The sequence below is a fragment of the Mandrillus leucophaeus genome, unplaced genomic scaffold (assembly GCF_000951045.1).
Source record: "Mandrillus leucophaeus isolate KB7577 unplaced genomic scaffold, Mleu.le_1.0 Scaffold146, whole genome shotgun sequence".
Lineage (NCBI taxonomy): Eukaryota > Metazoa > Chordata > Mammalia > Primates > Cercopithecidae > Mandrillus > Mandrillus leucophaeus.
Window position 1 is genome coordinate 3,028,695 of NW_012101432.1, and position 20,313 is coordinate 3,049,007.

Here is a 20,313-nt window from a genome sequence, read left to right on the forward strand (position 1 = left end):
CTGGGACTATAGGCGCCCGCCACCTCGCCCGGCTAGTTTTTTGTATTTTTTAGTAGAGACGGGGTTTCACCAGGTTAGACAGGATGGTCTCGATCTCCTGACCTTGTGATCCGCCCATCTCGGCCTCCCAAAGTGCTGGGATTACAGGCTTGAGCCACCGCGCCCAGCCAAAGAAAATCTTAAGGCTTCTCAAAACAATAACCCTAAGCAGAAAATATGCTCAAAATCCCAAGGTGGGGGCCAGGAGCCAGAGAAGTGGCTCTTCAGGCACAAAGTATTTTTTGAAATACTTTTTATTCCTTAAAAATTCTCGTGAATTTTGCATTCTACTTCATAATTTGTTTGTGTTACTACAAATTTACAAAGTCACGTTTTCTTGCCATATCCCTAGTGAAATTGACACCTGTGCTTACCTGTGTATAAACATGAAGTTTGAGACCCTAGCACTACAACACGCTTGGTTTCTTGTATTGTAAAATCTGTGTAGGAATTGGTCACATATTGTAGGGTTATTGTGGAAATATATGGAATAACATATGTGAGGTGTTTAGTATAGTACACTCAAAATGCTAACTCTGAATATTATTGATAAAGTGAGATCTCTTCATCTAGAATATACTTCCTCTTTTTTGCAATTACATGAATGTTCACTAATATCGGTTCCCACAGTCTATAGATACTGATTTATTTACAATAACTCATTTAACAAGTATTTATGAAGTACCTGCAGTATTCTCAGCACTGGGTTAGGTGCCATGAGGGATTTAGGAGCTTCTGTTATAATTGAGGAAATATGGTTTATAACGTCTACAGGAAATGTAAAGTGTGAAAAATACTCTTGAGACCACAGAGAACCAAGTTAAAGTCGGTGGTTGTAAAGACAGTACTGTAGTTAGTGGGGAGAAATTCCATGGTTCCTTCTATCTGTGGAGAAGACATAATGTGGATATAGGCTCGTCATTTGAGAGATGCAATAGAACCCCTGACCTCCATTTTTTGATTGTAATATGGGGGGTTGGGGTAATTTACTAATAAGAGCTCTTCTCTTTTTGCACACATATTGTGTCAGGCCCTGTGCTAAGTGCCTGACATGTATTTTTTCATTTTATCTTTACAATAACTACTTGAGATGGATATTATTATTATTGTTGTTGTTGTTGTTGTTATTATTTTTAATACAGGGTCTCTCTCTGTTACCCAGGCTGGAGTGTAATGGCATGATCCTGGCTTGCTGCAGCTTAAACTCCTGAGCTCAAGTGATTCTCCCCTCTCACCCTCTAGAATAGCTAGAACTATGGGCACATGCCACCACACGTGGCTAATTTATTTTTTTAGAGATAGGGTCTTACTATGTTGCCCAGGCTAGTCTCAAACTCTTGGCCTCAAGCAATCCTCCTGCCTTGGTCTTCCAAAGGGTCTGGGGTTATATGTGTGAGCCATTGCCAGGGCCTAAGGAATATTAGACTTTGAGAAGTCAACAACATGGTTCAGGGACACATAGCCAGTTAGAGATGGAGGCTGGACTTGAACTCAGTTCTGCCTGCCTCAAAGGCATACAAATGGGCTTCCCCTGGGCTGAGGGTAGTTAAAAAACCAGGACCTGCTGTGCCAATTACTGAATTTATGTGAACCCTGTCAGCCAATCTAGCAGTTTCAGCTAGCCTGAAAGCTTGGTGAGTGCAGGCTCTACATTTGTCTGTTTGCTGTTTATCCTGGACACAAGGAAGCCCGTGTATTTACTGATTGAATAAGTTTTTAAAATGAATGCTCTCCAGAGATGCTCCAAATTCCACAGGTCTTGGCATCAAACACTATCATATCTCAAGAAGGAAAAATGAGTATATGAAACCCGAGGTCTTTTGTTGACCTCTAAGAAAAGTGATGATGTGCTAGTGACTTTCTATTTTGGTTCAAGAAGATCATTTGTGTCTGTGTTGGTTGTTAGCATTTTTATCATTAGGACATGCAACTAAAGTAAGCTATACTTGAGAAGTAGGGAAAATCCCAAGTAGTGTATATTATCTACTTTTACTGAAGATATCAACAAATTTCATAAGAATAAAATAATTTCACAATCAAAGAGATTGTTTAAGTACCTAAATAGTCCATAGCTTCACCCTGGATCACATTAGTTTCATTTAACAAAGCTTGATGTGTTTCACGATTCTAAAATGTTGCTTACAATTACTTAGATGCCTGACTAAAGGAGGTCTGAAATGAATACCAAAATAATTTAGAAAACTGTGTAACAAAAATAACGATAACTATTTTCCATAAAGTGACACTTGAATTATGGCTTAGGTCCAGACAAGAAAAATAGAAAAGAATGAAGAATCTGGTCTGATCTTTCATTCTGGCAAAAGAAAGACATCACATCAAAGGTAAAGGGATTTCACTGAAATCTGGTTAGGGGCACAGACTGCCATTTATCCAATTCATCTTTGGGTAAAGATGAGGAATTTAAAATGCCCAGGAGACAAGGATTGTAAAACTAAATCCCAGCTGAAAAATATGGTCTTAGGGGCCCCATTAACACAGCAAACTAAATTCAATAATAAGAGAGGGCCTTGCACATTCACTTGTGGTTTGATGTTGAATCTGACTGAGTAATCTTGTCTTTGTTGAAATTTCCAACTCATGAGCCTCAGTCTATTTAAGATGGTAATTCTTCTCTACTATTCAAGTAACTTTACCACAGTGGAAAAGTTTAGAAATCAGCATAAAGAAAATAAAACAAGTCAAACCCAGAATGTTAATATTTTATGTTAAATTTAGGATTAAGTTTTGCAATGATCAAGATAATCTGAGCATATTCATTATTTAAACAGAGAATTTGGTACATTAAGCAAAGTGATTTGTGATTTTCAATTTAAAATATGGAATTGATTTTCTTTTGCAGTTTTAAGTTGGCAGGTGTCAGTGTATTTGATGAAGTTCATGAACAGAGCTGGAGTATTTTAAGACAACTGTGTTTAGTGTATCTTTAATTTTGAATTATTAATCTTATAAGAGTTGCTTAAAAGCTTAGGAACACTTTGCTTGTTAGGTTTGTGAGTTTGCCTTGTCTGACGAGTGAAGTGCTTAAGACAAATCAGATATATTAAATTTATATATGTAATTAAAAATGTTGAGGGGAATTTAAGTAATTAAGTTTCAAATGGGACTACTTTTCTAGGAAAATTTAATATGATAAACTTAATTGAACCTAAAAAAGAACTAGTAAAAATGATGATGAGATTTATAAGTTTTAAAGAGTTAAAATTGTCTTAAAATCTAACACTAAATTTAATGTCATTTTAAATCCAATTAACTATAAGTTCTTTATGTGCACAAACATCCCTTTGGACTTTAGAAAACTCAGCTGACACCTATTATGTACTGAGTGTCCATCCTGCCATGCACTCACCTGTATGAGGCGAGTGTTACAACTATATCCTTTTGCCAGATGATGTAAATGAGGCTTCCAGGGGCTAAGTGACATGCCTAAAGTTACAGAGTTCATGAGCCAAAATTTCAGTATAAATTTTAGGACTCTGCTCAGAATCTGGTGTCATTGTCAGTCTGACCTATGGATTGCTTCTGATTGGGAAGCTCCTAATCAAATAACCATGTGTCGTCTACTTACTGGCTTCTTCTTTAACTTTATCCATTTCTGCCATTAATGAAACTTCTTTGTCAATGATGCTGGGGAAAAAGAAACACAAAAACAAAAGCAAAGAATGCTTAATCAAAGATAAACTTTTAGTAAGCACTGAAAGCAAAAGAAAAATTATTTTCATTAAACAAAATACAAAATTACCATAAATATTTCTATGCTACAATGCCAGCAGTACGCTCTGCCTCTCCAAAATATGAGGCAACATGGAAGGGATGTTCCCAAGGATTACATAGTGACATCTGCTGAATTAAATCATTGTCAACGAACCTAAAAAGAAGTCTTTTAGACTTTCAGAATTGTGCTGCTTTGAATTTAAATTTGGGAATATTTTTGTCCTATGCATTCCAAAGTTCCAAAACAATATAATAAGTATCTGAAAAGCTGGCACTTAGGTCCTTAAGAACTGTAGTTCCCAGTGTCTCTGTGCTCTACCCTGAGAGATTCTGGCTGGGAGGGAAGGAGATGGGCCCAGTTCTGCTGCAGATGGTCCTGGGACCATACTTTGAGAAATATGATCGAGGCCAATCCATCCACATGCTCAACAACATGAGTCTCTGCCTTTCTCATTCTCCCGAGTAAGCATCTCAAGGTTCTAATGAACTTTTTCTCATATTTCATTTATTTTTTGGTTAGTCATTTGAAAAGTTATTATCTGCATAAACCTAACAATGATCTGTCCCAAAGTTTGCTTCTCTCCTATCCCACCCCAACTCCCAGTTCTCTAGTTCCCCTCCCAGAAGTAATGCATCATGACAAATTCCTTATATGTCCTTTTACAGATTTTTATGTAGGAAGGAGTAAAGAGAGGTTTCAGCAAAAAGGCAGGGAGCTGTGCAGGGTGAAAAGCCTGGGGAAAACCCCCATGGTGGGTGAGCACAGATGTCAGATTCTCTTTATATTTTTAGTGTAGTCATAAATATTTAAATATATATCTTTAAAATATAAGGACTTTTGGGGACCACAATCATTTACTATAACACCTATACAACATTCACAATAATTTAATGTTTTCAGATATCTACCTAGTATTCAAATTTCCCCAACCGTCCCGTAATTTTTTTTTTTTAAATAGTGTGTTAAAACCAGGATCTAAACAAGCCCTGTTCATTCCAATTGGTTGACTGACTCTTAAATCTGCTTTAATCCAGAGGTTCCCTCTCATCTGTTTTCTCATCCCCTTTGCAATTTATTTGTTGAAGAACTTAGGTTGTTTGTCCTGAAGAGTTGTGCAAAGTCTGAATTTTGCTGATTACACCTCCATGGTGTTATTTAGCCTGTTCTTTTGTATTTCCTATAAATTTGTTATTAGATGTAGACATTTGATTAGATTCAGGTTTTATTTTCTTAGGAGGAACACTTGATAAGTGTATTGTGTCATTATGTGTGTGCTGATGGAAGTATACGATATGAACTACTCCACTTGAAAAAAAATCACACTGAATTTCATCAAATTTCTACATCTAAAATGGCAAGTTTATAGGAAATACAAAAGACATCTCTCTTTTTTATGATCTTAGCAGCCACTGTTGATCATTGCCTAGATTTATAGGGTTTGCAAAATTGAGATATTCACGTTCTATCACTCCTTCTTCATTTATTTCCTGGAATTCCTCCATAAAGAGAAACTTTATCAATTATTTGGTTATCCTGAAGTACAGTTTGTATAGGTAAGGCAGGATGAATGCTTGATTCTCCCCTTTTATGTGTTTTCAAAATGATAGTTGGTTCCTTAGCATCCTTCAAACGTAATCAAGAAGTTTTTTTGCTTGTTTGCATATTTTAATTATACATATTAATTATAAACTCATATTTAACGTGCTTCAATACACTGTTATCATCTTTATTACTCTCAGATTGTTCCATCATATGGACTTTTTCTTCTCCATCAGATGTACTTTTGCAATTTAAAGTGTGTTGAAAACTTATTTCCTCGGAAATATTTTGCAGTTATTTGTCAAGGTAAGAAGTGACTTCTGGGATATATCTATAGCAGTTTGGGGGCTCCTCAACTAGATTGTGCAACCTAAATGCTTGAAGAGTAAAGGACTGTGTGCTGAGGAACTCAGCTCTTCCCAGCCAGGAAACCCTAGTGGAAAGGACTAATTGCACAGTGCATGGCATGTGCTCCAGAACTGGGCTCTAAGCCTAGTCCCTCAACTGTAGACAGCATCAGTCAGCCCCATGACACACATGGCTTACGGTCACTGGATATGATTACTTTGGTGTAACGAACGTATCAGGATGCCTGTCCGTTATCTATTGACATTACATAGGTATGTCAATGTGTTTTAAATATAGGCAATGCACAATAGAAAAGGTGTACGGTGAGAAGGAACTCTTTATCCCATCTCTGCCCCAACTTACTCAGTTCCCCTCCCTGGAGGTCTCCAATGTGACGAATTCTTGCATTTCCAGAGACTGTCTATGTAATCAACCAGCATATATTCAGTAATTGTATGAAATGACAGGTTGAGTCAATAGGCTTTGTGCTCCTGTGATCATGAGCTTCTCTGCCAAGTTCACAAACATAGCCATGACATAGGCAACTGTGTGTGCGTGTTTTTGTTATTTACAACCTTCTTAGAGAGGGGCGCTTCTACCTTACTTTAGAGAAACAAAGACTGTTCAAGACATGCTGCTGGGGAGATATGGGGAGAATCTACAGATGCGGAGCCACAAGCCCAAACTACAAATATATGGTTAAGCTACTCTGCTTGAGGACATGTTTTGAATTTTTATCCCTTACAGAAAGGGAAGAGAGAACAGAGAAAAGTCAGCACGACGACCTTCTTTGTGGGATTGCTGAGATGGATGTGAGAGGACCTGCCAGGACTTACCGGGGAAATAGTGAAAAGCAGATAGAGAGGAAAGAAAACGACGATGGCAAGAAGAAGAAATTAAGATTCCCTTCCCTGAATCAATTAGAAGGCTTTATAGAGTCCCTGGGTTTGGACAGCATGCCTAGGACACACTAAGGGAAATAGCTGCATGTGACACAAGACTGGCATGTCCTCAGATGCCCAGTGGAGGGGAGAGGAGGAGAATGCAGGCAAAGCAGAGGCCCTGGAGGCTTGGGAATCCTCCCGCCTGTGTGTGAGGTTGGAGGAATGGTGTGGGCAAGGGCCTTTGCTAATTTCTTTATCAGCTACAAGACCATCGTAACACTCTTGCTGATCAAATCTGTTAACATAACTTTGTGCCCAGAGAATTTACAAGATGGACATCTGGGGTATAATACATGTCCCCAGGTCTAACACATATTAAACAAAGCTGGGTATTTATATACAATGGTTAGTTCAGGCCTTCTGGGCTAGCAACAGGAGGGAAGAGGGTTTACACAATAAATTGTTAATCTGCTTAATGCACACCCTTGAGGATGTGAAAGAGCCTGTGAAGTTGGCATCAAACCAGGCTTCCATTCCTCTGGGTATTTCCACAGAAGATCGTCCTTAAGCATCGTAGTAATTCAAGCTCTGCTATCTATGGGTGGCTGCTTTCAAAACTCATGGGCACAAAGGCAAGCCAGTGATCTCTGCTGACTCAGGACCCAGCTTGGAGCTGATGAACTGATGCAAACCAAGATCAGGGGCCAGCCCGGGGCAGATAAACCCAGCCTGCCCTTGAGAATCTCAATGTGTAGACCTGAGGGTTCCTTAGGTTTTGCTTTCTAGGCAGTAGGCTTGTCAAGGGAAGAATAATGGTGGGAAGTGGATGTGGAGGAAGTAGTAAAGCCAGCCTGTCCTTTGGCAGGCTGTCAGACAGCGAGGAGCCAGCCTCACATCAAGTGAGTGCCAGACTAAAAGAAGGTCAAAGAGGAAAGACCGTGCCTAAATCCTTCTAAATGCCCACAGAGCCTGTGGTGTCTGGGTGTGTCACATCCAGTTTTGGGAGTAATTTCATCAGTGCCATTTCCATGATCTGTGGAATCTTTTTAGAGGTACCAGGACAGAGACAGACATGTGTGGACAGTCAAGTGCGGCTTGACAACTCTGCAGGCTGGGTAAGGACAGAGGGCACTTGGCAAAGCCCTGGTTTGGAGTTACCAGATATAGAAGGAGGAGCGAGTTCCTTGGAGAGCAATGACATTAAGGAGTTGATGAGTCACAGAAGAATCACAGACAGTATCATGAACCACATTCCTACCGTGGAAGCTGCAAGGTCACACACTTGCTTTCGAGGTACACCTCTGCAGACACATATCAGCCCTCAGTTGCCTCAAAATGTGAGCTGATCACAAGGAACACTTTCTGAGTGCAGATGGTAGGCCAGGCACATTAGGTAGAGCGCCAGTGCCTTCCTGGAATGATCTCATCTAAGCTTCCTGACATCCCAGGAGGAGTGAGCCTGGCTTTCTCCTTGCCACAGGGGCTTGAAACAAACCCTTCCCTCTGCCTTGAAGACAACTCTTCTGCTTAACCTTGTTTCTCTTCATTTAATCAGCTCTGATCCTCCTTCAGGTCTTTGCTTAATCGTCACTTCCTTAGAGAGTTCTGACTGAGTTTTTAAAAACTTCTGTTCAATTTCATGATCTTAGACTATTACGGGTTGCTCAACAAAAATTTCTTGATAGTGATGAATATAAGGGAAGACAACATATTCATTTTTCTGTGGCGTAACAATAATGAAACTTACTAACTAGTACATTGTGGTGCCTGCACATACATCACATTTATGCAAAACTTTATATAATTTTGGTCACTGAAGGAATTTAATCATTTGAGACATAAGCTTATGAGTAAAGGTGTCATGATACTCACCAAACACACAAAGTTTGGCTGAGTCAAAACAGACAGTTTGCAAACTGTGATGGTTTAATTACTGAAATTTGTTCTCCCACCACTGATCATCTGAAATGCTAAGTTCTGAATGTTTTTGCTTTTCAACAGTGATCCTGAGTACTTGACAGAAATACATAACTCTTTAATTGGCTTTCCACTGGCCACTAAAAGTTTTCTAAATGGTTGGGTAAAGCCCTCTGGAGGGCACCAGGCACATCGAACATGTTCTACATAAACAGAGCTCCCATAAAATCCATGCGGACCTCACATGTTTCAGATACGCCCTTTCTCCTTCTAAAAACACATCTTCTCATTTTAGCCAAACTGCCTGGATAGTAAAATTTTATTTTGTTGCCATAAAAAAGCTTTTATTATCAAAGCAATAAGGTGTAAGGAGGAGATTACCATGGTAAAAGACTTTACAGTTTATTATATAGTTAATCACAGAGATAAAGTGTCATTTTATAAAAATGTTTCCACTGTCTTGATTCTTTTCTATAGAGGACTGATAATAACAATAATGAAAAGAATCAGAAAGCCTCTTTAGTAGTAATAGATTTATCATTTTCTGCCCTGTGAAAGGCTCTTTAAATTTGGAGATGGAGGCATTGAGTGACAAAACTGATTCATTTGGAAGCTTGGGTGAGTCATGTCGGGCCCAATGTTCTTCAAAAATAAAGATGCCACCATAGAGAGGCAGCCACAGGACCATCAATGTGGTTGATAAACTGTAGAGCAGAACCTGCTGGTAGGTACTGAGGAATGAAGGCAGAATTTCAAAGGGGAGGTGAAGAACTCAATCTGTAACAACAGCCAGAGTTAGATGTTAAAGAGTTAAAACTAGGCCACATTCCATCTTCCATGCATTTGCCTCAGGGAGACTAGAGTGAGAGGAATTGCTGGGGACCATCTGATCCCAGACACTTTTGCTGCAGAACCTTCTTGTGGGGAAAGTACTTCAGTTGGAGCTTCCTTAACTCATCATCTGCCAAGCTGACAATTGCAGGATGGGAGCATGAGGAGGGAGGCAGGCCCAACAGGAGGGGCATGCTGTAGAAAGAGAAGGCAGGAACTGCTGGGGAGAAAGGATGCTAATGAATGCTAATGAATATTTCAGCCTTCCTGGCCTCTACCAAATAGCATAAAGCATGCCAAAGACTGATAAGCCCTACCGCCAGGCTTCTCTACATAAAGAATTTCCATTTCTTTCACTAAAAAGAAAAGAGTGCTATAAAATCATCTCTCTCCACTATGGGCTCTGTTCCTTCTTAATGCAAAGGAATAAGAACTGTGACCAATAGTTCTAACATCCCCTGAGAGGGACATCAGCTGGGCTGATAGCCTAGTAGTGCCCACTGACCACCATGTGGGCCTTGAGCTGGGAAGCTACAGTTGCCCCATACTAGCTAAAAATGAGCATCTGTACCCCTTCCCTTGCCCACTAGTTGCAAGACAGGAAAACTTCCTTTATACGTTTAAGGCATAATGTACTGTTCCCATGAGTACCATTTCTAGTCCAACTCCCCAAGTATTACCAGCAATTCTTGGGTCCAAGGCAAAGCTAGTCAGGGGTTTCAGCTCACCAATTTCTCAACTGTTGCAGCTGTCAACAAAGATGCTTCCCTGGCTTGACAGTCACAAATGCAGCAAGACTGTATGGTTCTTTATTCCCAGGGTCAGGAGGCCTGGCAGCCCTAACTGCAAAGGGCACTCACGCTCTTGCACACTGCCAATTACCGGCTCTTCCTTGCTGTTCTGCTCCCCATCCTGTCCTCTCTCCTGTACCCTCTATGCTGGTTACTGGTGTCATCTCTCACCCAGTATCCATGGCTCCTCTTCCTTCACTTCCCACATGGTTACATCCTCTGAAGTCTACCCTAGAAATGTCTGTCTGTCCCATGCACCTCTCCACTTCCACTGACTCTAATTTAACCCTGAGCACATTATCAAGTCCTTGGCTATTTGTTGTTGTTTATTGTTACACTGCTGGAATTCCCGGGTCTGTCACCTTCCACTCTGTATATATTTGCATTTAGGTTTTACAGCAACCTGAATTCTTTTCAAAACTGGAAAATAATAATAGATTTTTTTTCTTAAATGCAGCACTGGTGACAGATTGGTCCTTCTAAAGATTTCTAGGATTTAACAGTGTTATTTGGTAAACATATAAAACCCAACATACATGTCCACAGCATGTGAACTGGGGTTTAGCACACAACCCTTTGAAAGACTGCCTACTAATCATGCCCATCCAGGAAATACAGTGGGGGTGCCTCAAGCATGAACCACACTCAACGTACAAAGCAAAGTCAAAATCCATCTGACTGTCAATGAACATCAATGACTACACCCAATTGCCAATCAGGCTGACATTTTATTTCTACTTCTTTTATGAGAGGCAATACAATGTGTTAATATTGCTTAGTCTGCATATTTTATGTTGGAATCATACAATGATTTGAAATCATGGTTAACTGTTCATCATACTGTCTGAGGTGCATTTCTGGAATGAGACACACAGATTTAGTATAAAGACTAATTCTCAACATTAATAATATTTTGGAGTTCTTCAAAAAGGACATAATTAATTTAAAAAAATACACAGGGATTTCTTTTTCTTATTGGAATTTTTTTTTTTTTTTTTTTTTTTTTTGAGACAGAGTCTCGCTCTCTTGCCCAGGCTGGAGTGCAGTGGCTGGATCTCAGCTCACTGCAAGCTCCGCCTCCCGGGTTCACGCCATTCTCTGGCCTCAGCCTCCCGAGTAGCTGGGACTACAGGCGCCCGCCACCTCGCCTGGCTAGTTTTTTGTATTTCTTAGTAGAGACGGGGTTTCACCGTGTTAGCCAGGATGGTCTCGATCTCCTGACCTCGTGATCCACCCGTCTCGGCCTCCCAAAGTGCTGGGATTACAGGCTTGAGCCACCGCGCCCGGCCTCTTATTGGAATTTTTAAAATGACAGAATAGCATAATGCCATAGTATGGAAATCCCACAACATCAAATGTTCAACTAAAAATCTATATTCCTCTGTTTAGAAATTATATATGACTTTGATGAACAATAGAAATTTTTATCTTTGCTAATTACTTATTAGTTCATTTTTTTTTCATGGAGATCCCTATTCAGGGAAAGTAACTTGACTGTATTTCAGTTTCTTTGACTATAAAAATGCTGACTCCCCCGCTTCCCCTTTCAAAGTTACATCTGCTGGGCGCAGTGGCTCACGCCTATAATCCCAGCACTTTGGGAGGCTGAGGCGGGCAGATCACCTCAGGTTAGGAGTTCAAGATCAGCCTGGCCAACATGATGAAACCCCATCTCTACTAAAAAAACTGGAAAATACTAGAAACAGGATAAAATGAAATAAATTTCAAAATAAAACAAAATAAAGCAAAATGCCCCTTTGTCTCAAGCACAAAATAGAGCCAACCACTCTGATCACTGTTGTATTTCCTTCCAAAAAAAAAAAAAAAAAAACCACACACACACAGTGGGGGCAAGGGGAAGGGCATTTATGTAGATGTCATCATGGTTGCTGAACATAAATAACAGGAACAGAAACTGGAAGAAACTGATACGGTACAAGAAGTGCCAGAAATGCTGGCCCACATTCAACCCAAGGCAGCCAGGCCTAGCCTCCTCTGCTCCTGGCCTCCAGGCAGGCTCTCATGTGAAAAGGGGAGAGGAGGGGCTCTTCTTGTTTTTGACCTAGAAGGCTCTTCCCCACAATCGCAAGTGCTGTTACTGCCCATGGTAAGGCCCTACTCTAGTCCAGGCTTCCAAAGTGGAGCACGAATACAATATTAATTTTTATGTACTCACTTTTTATTCTAAGTAGGCTTTCCTAATCTTTAGTATACAGATTAACAGTAGTACACATGTATAATTTATAAAGGAACTTTCTGATTCGAGAGGGATGTGCTCAAAATTCATTTATTGATGGAGTGAGACCACCATCATTATTTTTATTAATTTTTTTTTTTGAGACAGGGTCTGGCTCTGTTGCCTAGGTTGGAATGCAGTGGTGTGGGTGTGATGTTGGCTCACCGCAATCTCCGCCTCCTGGGCTCAGGCGATCCTTCCACCTAAGCCTCCTGAGTAGCTGGGACCACAGATCTACACCACCACACCCAGCTAATTTTTGTATTTTTTTGGTAGAGACAGGTTTTTTCCATGTTGTCCAGGTTGATCTTGAACTCCTGGCCTCAAGCAATCCTCCCACCTTAGCCTCCCAAAGTGCTGGAATAACAGGTATGAGCCACTGTGCCCAGCTGAGACCATCATTATTGATGGAAGGAGGGTGCTTCTCCCTGAGCACATTATGTTCTTTCGTGCCTCTGGTTCTTTGTGTTGCTTCTTCTGCATGGAATCTTCTTTCTTGCTTCTCCATCTGGCAAATTTCTAGTCTTCCTTCAAGATCCTGCTCAAAGGTCACCTCTGCAATGGAACCTATCCTAATGAGCCAGGCAGAGCTGATTTTCCCTTCCCCCAGCTCCATTTCAGCTTGTTTACATCTGCAGCCACCAGTGCATGAGCTTTTTTAGGAAGAAGACTTGTCTTTATCCCTCAGTCTTTCTAGACATGCTCCTTCAAGTGTGGTCTGCAGACCACTTACATTTGTACTCACTGCACTCACTGAATGGAAGATTCTTGGGTGCCACCCAACATCCACAGAATCAGAATATCTGGGAATGAGGCCCTGATGCTCCTTGTGCACTCAAATGTTTGAGAAGTAGGGGCTTGACACACATTCATCTATTAAGTGGATGAATGAAGAAAGGGGAAGAGAGAGGTAGAGAAGGTGTGGCAAGACGAGAAAGGGGAAGGGGAGCTGTTCTGGTGGCAAATGTGACATTCAGAACTGGGAGTCCCTTTGTCTTACTTCTCTCTTCATCAAGTAGTAAAAAGTAAAAGTGGTGATGAACCATTCCTATCCCATAGCTGGAATCCACTGCATGCTAAATAAACAGAAAGTTGGGAGGGATAACTTATTGCCAGTGTCTTGGTGTAGAGGAAAGGAAATTTCCCAAATGCTACTCTGGAAGAGAATCAACCTTAACTGAACATCTCTTATGGGCCAGGCTAGTGACGTTCTAGAATGATGTGATAAATGCATTACTTGTATATGAATTTTCACAAAACCCCTAGAAAGTGGTAACAGTACTTCTGTTTTATAGCTGTGAAGGAGTTAAAAAAATTCAACCAGGTTCAGAGCTAGAATATGTAGAGATGAGATTTAAACCTTATTCTAACTCTACATCCCATGCCTCCTAATTAAGTGGCTAATAAACCTTGGAAAATGTGTCTTTTGTTAGAATATGGCCTGGTAAGAATCAAGAGTTTATAGTCACTAGAAGCAGCATGTAGTATACACATAAGGAATTCTGTTTTATCGGCTTCATGTACAGCCTTTCTATATGATTTGTTGCTGACTTAGCTGACGAACTGCCCAAAATAACTCCTTAGTCTCACTGTACCAGTCCAAAAAAACAGAAATAAGCTCCAAGAAGCAGTTTGAAATTGTAATTTAGGACTCACTTTTCAGTATTATAATGTATTTTATATTTATACTAATATATAAGGACAAATTCATCTTCTTTTTTCTAGTGAAAATAGACCATATGGCATATATTTTTTAAAAAAGAATCCTATGTATCCTATGGGAATATGTAGATAGAACAATTTGCTTATTTCCTCTTTATTTTTCTATTTTATGATGAAAACAAACAATTCCTTTTCAGAAGTACATTCCTGGGCTGGTTGATTGGTAAGCTTTCATCTGCTGAAAAGATTCAGAAATCTCCGATTTCAGGCTGAAATTAGAATCAATATCTTGTCTTCCAGCTCTTATTGCGGGCCTTGATTCTGCAAAGAAGGCTGCAGTGCCAGCAGAGCTGACCGCCAGTGCCAAGTGTGTGGCTGACATAACGTATGGAGGTAATCCACACATGGAGCTCAGGAAGGCTATTAATACAAGGTGCTATTTATGCTGGTTTCCTGGGGACTGTACCTAAACTGAAAAGGCCAGTTCAGTACTTTTTGTCTTTATCAACCTGCTCTTCCTTCATGTCAACTGATTCATTCAGTCCTTGCAAAGGCCCTGGGGAAACATCTATTATAGAGAAAAACCTCAGGGAGGAAAGAAAATAGGAAAAGAGAAGCGTTCACCTCCAAAGAGTGAGCTACACCTATTTAGAAAGACACATATTCACAAACGAGGCAAAATATGAAATATACTGCACCACAGGGACTTGCTTTAGTCACAAAGTCATGGGAACCTTGAGTTTCTCCATGTAATATGGGTATTTGCCCTTTTCACAATTTCAGAATAGATCCTGGAGCTTATTTCGGTTTATTGGACTGGTGCAGAGTGAGGAAAAGGAGTCATTTTGGGCAATTTGTCAGCTAGACAGCAACAGAAACCATACACATGGCTCTCTTGAGGCATAAATATATTTATTAGCCTCTTCCATTATTGTCTCTTGGTGTCCCTTGCAAGTAAATGTTCACCCCCATACTCTCTGTTCCTTTAACTTCTGGCATAATATTGAATATTGGGTGTGGGGAGAAAAACGTTTTTTTAATTTTCTTTCTGTGGTGCTTTGTGCAAGTCACAAGCAGGTGAACACTTAGAAAAACTACCTGATGAGAAGGAAAGGGATTAGTCAGAAAGTCTGGTTTATATAGATTTTGATCAATGAAAGGATTGTATTCATTTCCAGAGCAGAAAGAGATACAGCCCTTTTATTACATGTCTTTTAAAACAAAACATTAAAAAACACAATAGAAACTCTTGATTTTATTAGAAAACAAAACCAAAACACACTGAACTCTTATGATTTTTGTTGTTGTTGTTGTTGTTTTGTTTTTGTTGTTTAAACAGTCTTGTTCTGTCACCCAGGCTGGAGTGCGGTGGTGTGATCTCAGCTCACTGCGACCTCCCAGGTTCAAGTGATTCTCCTGCCTCAGCTTCCTGAGTAGCTGGGATTACAGGCATGCGCCACCACATTCGGCTAATTTTTGTATATTTAGTAGAGACAGGGTTTAGCCATGTTGTGTCTCGAACTCCCGACCTCAAGTGATCTACCCACCTCAGCCTCCCAAAGTGCTGGGATTACAGGTGTGGGCCACCGTGCCCACCCATTGGTTTGTTTTTGAGACAGGGTCTTTCTCTGTCGCCTAGCCTGCAGTGTAATGGCATGATCACGGCTTACACAGCCTCAACCTGGGGCCTCAAATTATCCTCCCACCTCAGCCTCCTGAGTAGCTGGGACTACAGGACCATACCACCACATCTGGCTAATTTTAAATTTTTTTGTAGAGATGAGGTCTCCCGATGTTGCTCTAGCTGGCCAAACTCTTGATTTTTGTCTTCACTAATCGTTTAATCTAAGGAACTGGCAAAATTTAGTAAATGTTTAACACATTCCTGATGATTAAAAATGGAATTGAAAGCTTTTAAAAATTATTATGTAACAATGCTAAGTGGCTGAAAAGGCTCCTAAAGGCAGCTTTCCTACTGGTAATCCTTTTATAAACATGCCGTGTTGAACGGCACAGAGAAAAGCGTCATCTTATTACCGTACAACTACACTATCCTACCCCAGATACTCTCAGCGTACACCAGGAGTGTTTACTATCAATATTTCAGCCACGTTGGTTTAACAATGGAATCTTGACTCATTCCTCATACTTGTATCAACATCTTCCATGTGACTGAACTCAAAACCCAAATTTGCTTGTTGCCACAGCATCTATTCTGTGACAGAGATGTGATTCTAGGACCTGTTTCGCCTAATACATATTTTTCCTATGCCCACCTGTTAAAGTATATATAGTGCCACAATTCCAGTGATTCTGTAAGATATGTAAAAGACCTGCTTCATTTGGCTTAAAGAACACAATGGCTGGCACATCTGGGTATGTCACCGGTATTAGAGTAGTTGGATATATGCCAGGTATGCCCAGAAACACCAAGTAATATTGCTGCCTGGCTGAAGCCAAAGAAGAATAACCCCCAAGTAGACATTTAATGGAACAATTCCTTACTGTATTTATCTTTACATGTCTCAGATCTTCATCCTAATCCTGGTCCCCACTGCGATATTTGGTTTTATTGCAAAAAGAGAAAAAGACTCAGGTAGAAACAGAATGGCTAATGAAAGTGACTGCTTATCATTAGCTACAACCTTCGGTTCTTAATTTTTCCATTTTCTTCTAAGGACTGAGTAGAATTCTATAATGAAAAACAGACGATAAAGCAAAGCCTTCAATTTTCTACACTTCAGTATAATTGTTTTTCTGATCTCAAGGAGACAAAAATGTAATTTGACCTTTAAAATGTGTAGTGAGAGGGTTTACATTTCAGGCACTATGGAAAAAATATTTCCTGCTGCACTGATATGAAATGAGAAGACAAATACAGTATGTTTCTTTGGGTTTGTAAGTGATTGGAAAGTCCCTCTTTCATATCTCCAGTGGTGGCTTAGGAGGGCAGCTGGGGGCAGACAGATGCTCAGGGATGTTTCAGAGGGAAGAGTCTCCATCCTTCCCTCAAGGAGCTACAGCAGAAGCGAGATGGCAGGACGAATGAGATACTCTTCCTCTCACTTTCCTCTCACTCAGGCTTTCCCAGCACTACAGACATTTTGGGTCAGGTAATTCTTTGTTGTGGGAGCGGTGGGAGAGATGGCTAGCAGCATCCCTAGCCTCTACCTAACAGATGCCAGCGGCACTCTCTCCCTGTTGCTGTGACAATCAAAAATATTTCCAAATCAACGGTCTCCTGGGGGCAAAATCGTCCTATTGAGAACCACTGCTGTGGCCCTAGATATATCACTCCCTTTGCAAGACCCTCGACCAGCAAATGTCAATTTTCAACCACAGATGTCAAGAGAATGATCTGTTTTTGGTTTTTATTGAGACAGGGTCTCACTCTGTCATCCAGGCTGGAGTGCAGTGGCATGAATATGGCTCACAGCAGCCTTGAATTCCTGGGCTTAAGTGATCCTCCCACTTCAGCTTCCTGAATAGCTGGGACCACAGGCATACACCATTACGCCCAGCTAATCAAAAAATTGTAGAGATGAGGTCTCTCCATGTTGTCTAGGCTGGTCTCCAACTCCCGGGCTCAAGCAATCCTCCTGCCTCGGCCTTCCAAGGTGTTGGGATTGCAGGCATGAGCCACCGTTCCTGGCCCTTTTGTTGTTGTTGTTGTTTTTGAAGCAATCTCACTCTGTTGCCCAGGCTGGAATGCAGTGGAGCGATCTTGGCTCACTGCAACCTCCACCTCCCAGGTTCAAGTGATTTTCCTGCCTCAGCCTTCTGAGTAGCTGGGATTACAGGTATATGCCACCATGCCTGGCTAATTTTTTATATTTTTAGTAGACACAGGGTTTCACCACATTGGCCAGGCTAGTCTTGAACTCCTGACCTCAGGTGATCCACCTGCCTCAGCCTCCCAAAGTGCTGGGATTGCAGGCGTGAGCCACCGTGCCCAGCCTGTTGTTTTTAAAAGCCTGGTACCGTCAGTATCTCTGGGGGTGGCACTTAGGCAAGGGAGGACTATAAAGCTCTGACTTTTTATTTATAATGTACACACATATACTTTGGTATGCAAAGAAGTAGATACTAATATATAGACATCATCTTTTAATGTTAAGTTGTTCACAAAGAGAACACATAAAAAACCCAAAGAAAAGCCAGGGTTTATCATTGTTTGGAAAGCCAGGAGTCACACGAAAGCAGCTAAAATTTGGAGAATAAGGGCAGGGGAAAAAAAACAAAAACAACCAATCAACATGGCAAGAATCAGCTGTGAAAAACCTGCAAAAGTGATGGCCTTACTTGGACTCAAACTAAAGGGGCTTCAAGGATATATGTTTCAACAACTTAAAATTGTCTGGATATCCGAGGAGAGCAAACTGGGAATATGGGACATATGGTTACATAGGTGGTTCTGATACTCAACAGTGCCACTGGCAATTTCCCATATGGGAGACTTCAAGATCACATCCTGGGGAAAATGCACAATATTTAAAGTGTCAATGGTGACATCTGGTTTGTATGTGAGGCCACCTGTTGACCACATTGATAATCTGTGTGTGATTTTGCTTGGCTATTAACAGGGAGGGCTTCAGTAGCAGATGAGAAGGATTTGAGGGATGAGAAAGATAAACGTACTTCAAAATAGCTTTTTCTTCTGCCTAAAAGTCCCACTTTTATTTTATTATTACTTTTTGAGGCAGGGTCTCACTCTGTTGCCCAAGCTGGAGTGCAGTGGCATGATCTCGGCTCACTACAGCCTCAACTTCCTAGACTCCAGTGATCCTCCCACCTCTCAGCCTCCCGAGTAGCTGGGACTACAGACAAACCACCACACCCAGCTACTTTTTTTTCTTTTTGTAGAGACGGGGTCTCCCTGTGTTGCCCAGATTGGTCTCAAACTCCTGCCTCAGCCTCCCAAAGTGCTAGGATTACAGGTGTGTGCCACCTTCCCCTGCCACATTCTCACTTTTAGAGTTATTCTTTTGGCTGGGTTAGAGAGTCTCAACAGAGCATTTGTTAGCATGCAAATGTATCACTTTGAGAGGAAGGATACATGATTATCAAAGGAATGAGTTTAGTAGTTACATAAGATAATTGAGTTTTCATAGTTAAAAAAAGAGAAAAGGGAAATGGAGACACCACTCTAAACACCTATATTGATTGAGATGAGGAGCCCTGGCCTGTAGGGGGCAGCAGGAGGTTCACCCTGTCTGTTGGGAAGGAGAAAACTTTTAAGATGCAGGAAAATTGGCAGAGGAAGGGTAAGTGGGCCAGGGCTCAGGGTGCGGGCAGCTGAGACTCCTGACCTACTTTGAAATTCTGCTTGGGCCAGACCTGGCATTGCTTTGGGAAAAGTAAACACAAAGCATAGGAACATTTCTGGCCCATTGGTACAGAACACATGCTTTCACAGATTTCCCTTTCCTCTTGGAAAACAAAGCTGCTAAAAGGACTGCTCCCTCCAGCCCCCATTCTCTGCAGCCTCTTTACGCCTCCCCACGCCTAGCACACACGCTACCCCATTGGCTCATTCCTGTCTTCCATTTTCTTAGAGTGCTTTTAATTAGATGTTAAATTGACAATAGTACCTAACAGAATTTTTACAGCTCTATTTTGGAACACTTTTTCCCCTAGCATATGGTGGAACTATCAAGTATTATTCTCCTTCCTCAATGTTTTTTTTTTTTTTTGGATTTAATGTTTTATTGCTCATTTTAAGCCTTCACAATCAACTTGGACACACACAGATTTGTGATGAGAAGCTAGAGTAGTTTGCATATAAAGCAATTAAATCTGGCAGCTATGATTCCAAAGGATGAATATTTTCCAGTTGTGGTAGGAGGCCAATCATATAGAAAAGAAACCAGCTGTTTCATGTTAGTTCCTGATGTGACTTTTCACACAGATGCTCATATCGCAAAATTTATTTTCTGTTAAGATGTATTGTGAGGGCATTGTGTCATCTCTGTTCCCCTCGCAAATCCCTAATTCTTCCTGGGAAAATGAGAATGTTCTGTTACGGTAATGTAGCCTACGTAACTGCATCCTGCTTAAAGGACAACTTGATTTTACATTTTAGCTAGTTAGTGGTTTTCTTCAATAACTGTACTGAACAAAATATTCTTCACAGCTCGGTTGGAAGAGAGATCATTTCGTTCATTTTACCTTGATGTGTGCTTGCTTGGTATTGAGGATGTGCAAACAACAGCTTGCTCCCAGCCTCTCAAAATCATCATTCTCATGAATTCCAGCAGTACTTTTCAGGGAATTTAGTCAAGCAGGACTCAGGTCCTTATGCTGGCACTTTTTGGTAGCAAAATGAACATTTAG

The 20,313-nt window shown here is 40.8% G+C and overlaps 1 protein-coding gene across 6 annotated transcripts in view; it reads right to left on the reverse strand.

The window, feature by feature from the left end:
• SPATS2L (spermatogenesis associated, serine-rich 2-like) overlaps positions 1-20,313 on the reverse strand; it is a 171,899-nt gene that overhangs the window by 15,075 nt on the left and 136,511 nt on the right. For all 6 annotated transcript variants that reach the window (XM_011974544.1, XM_011974543.1, XM_011974542.1 and 3 more), the window contains one exon: positions 3,626-3,684. In XM_011974544.1, coding sequence (XP_011829934.1) covers positions 3,626-3,684 — 59 coding nt within the window. The remainder of the gene's footprint in view (positions 1-3,625; positions 3,685-20,313) is intronic.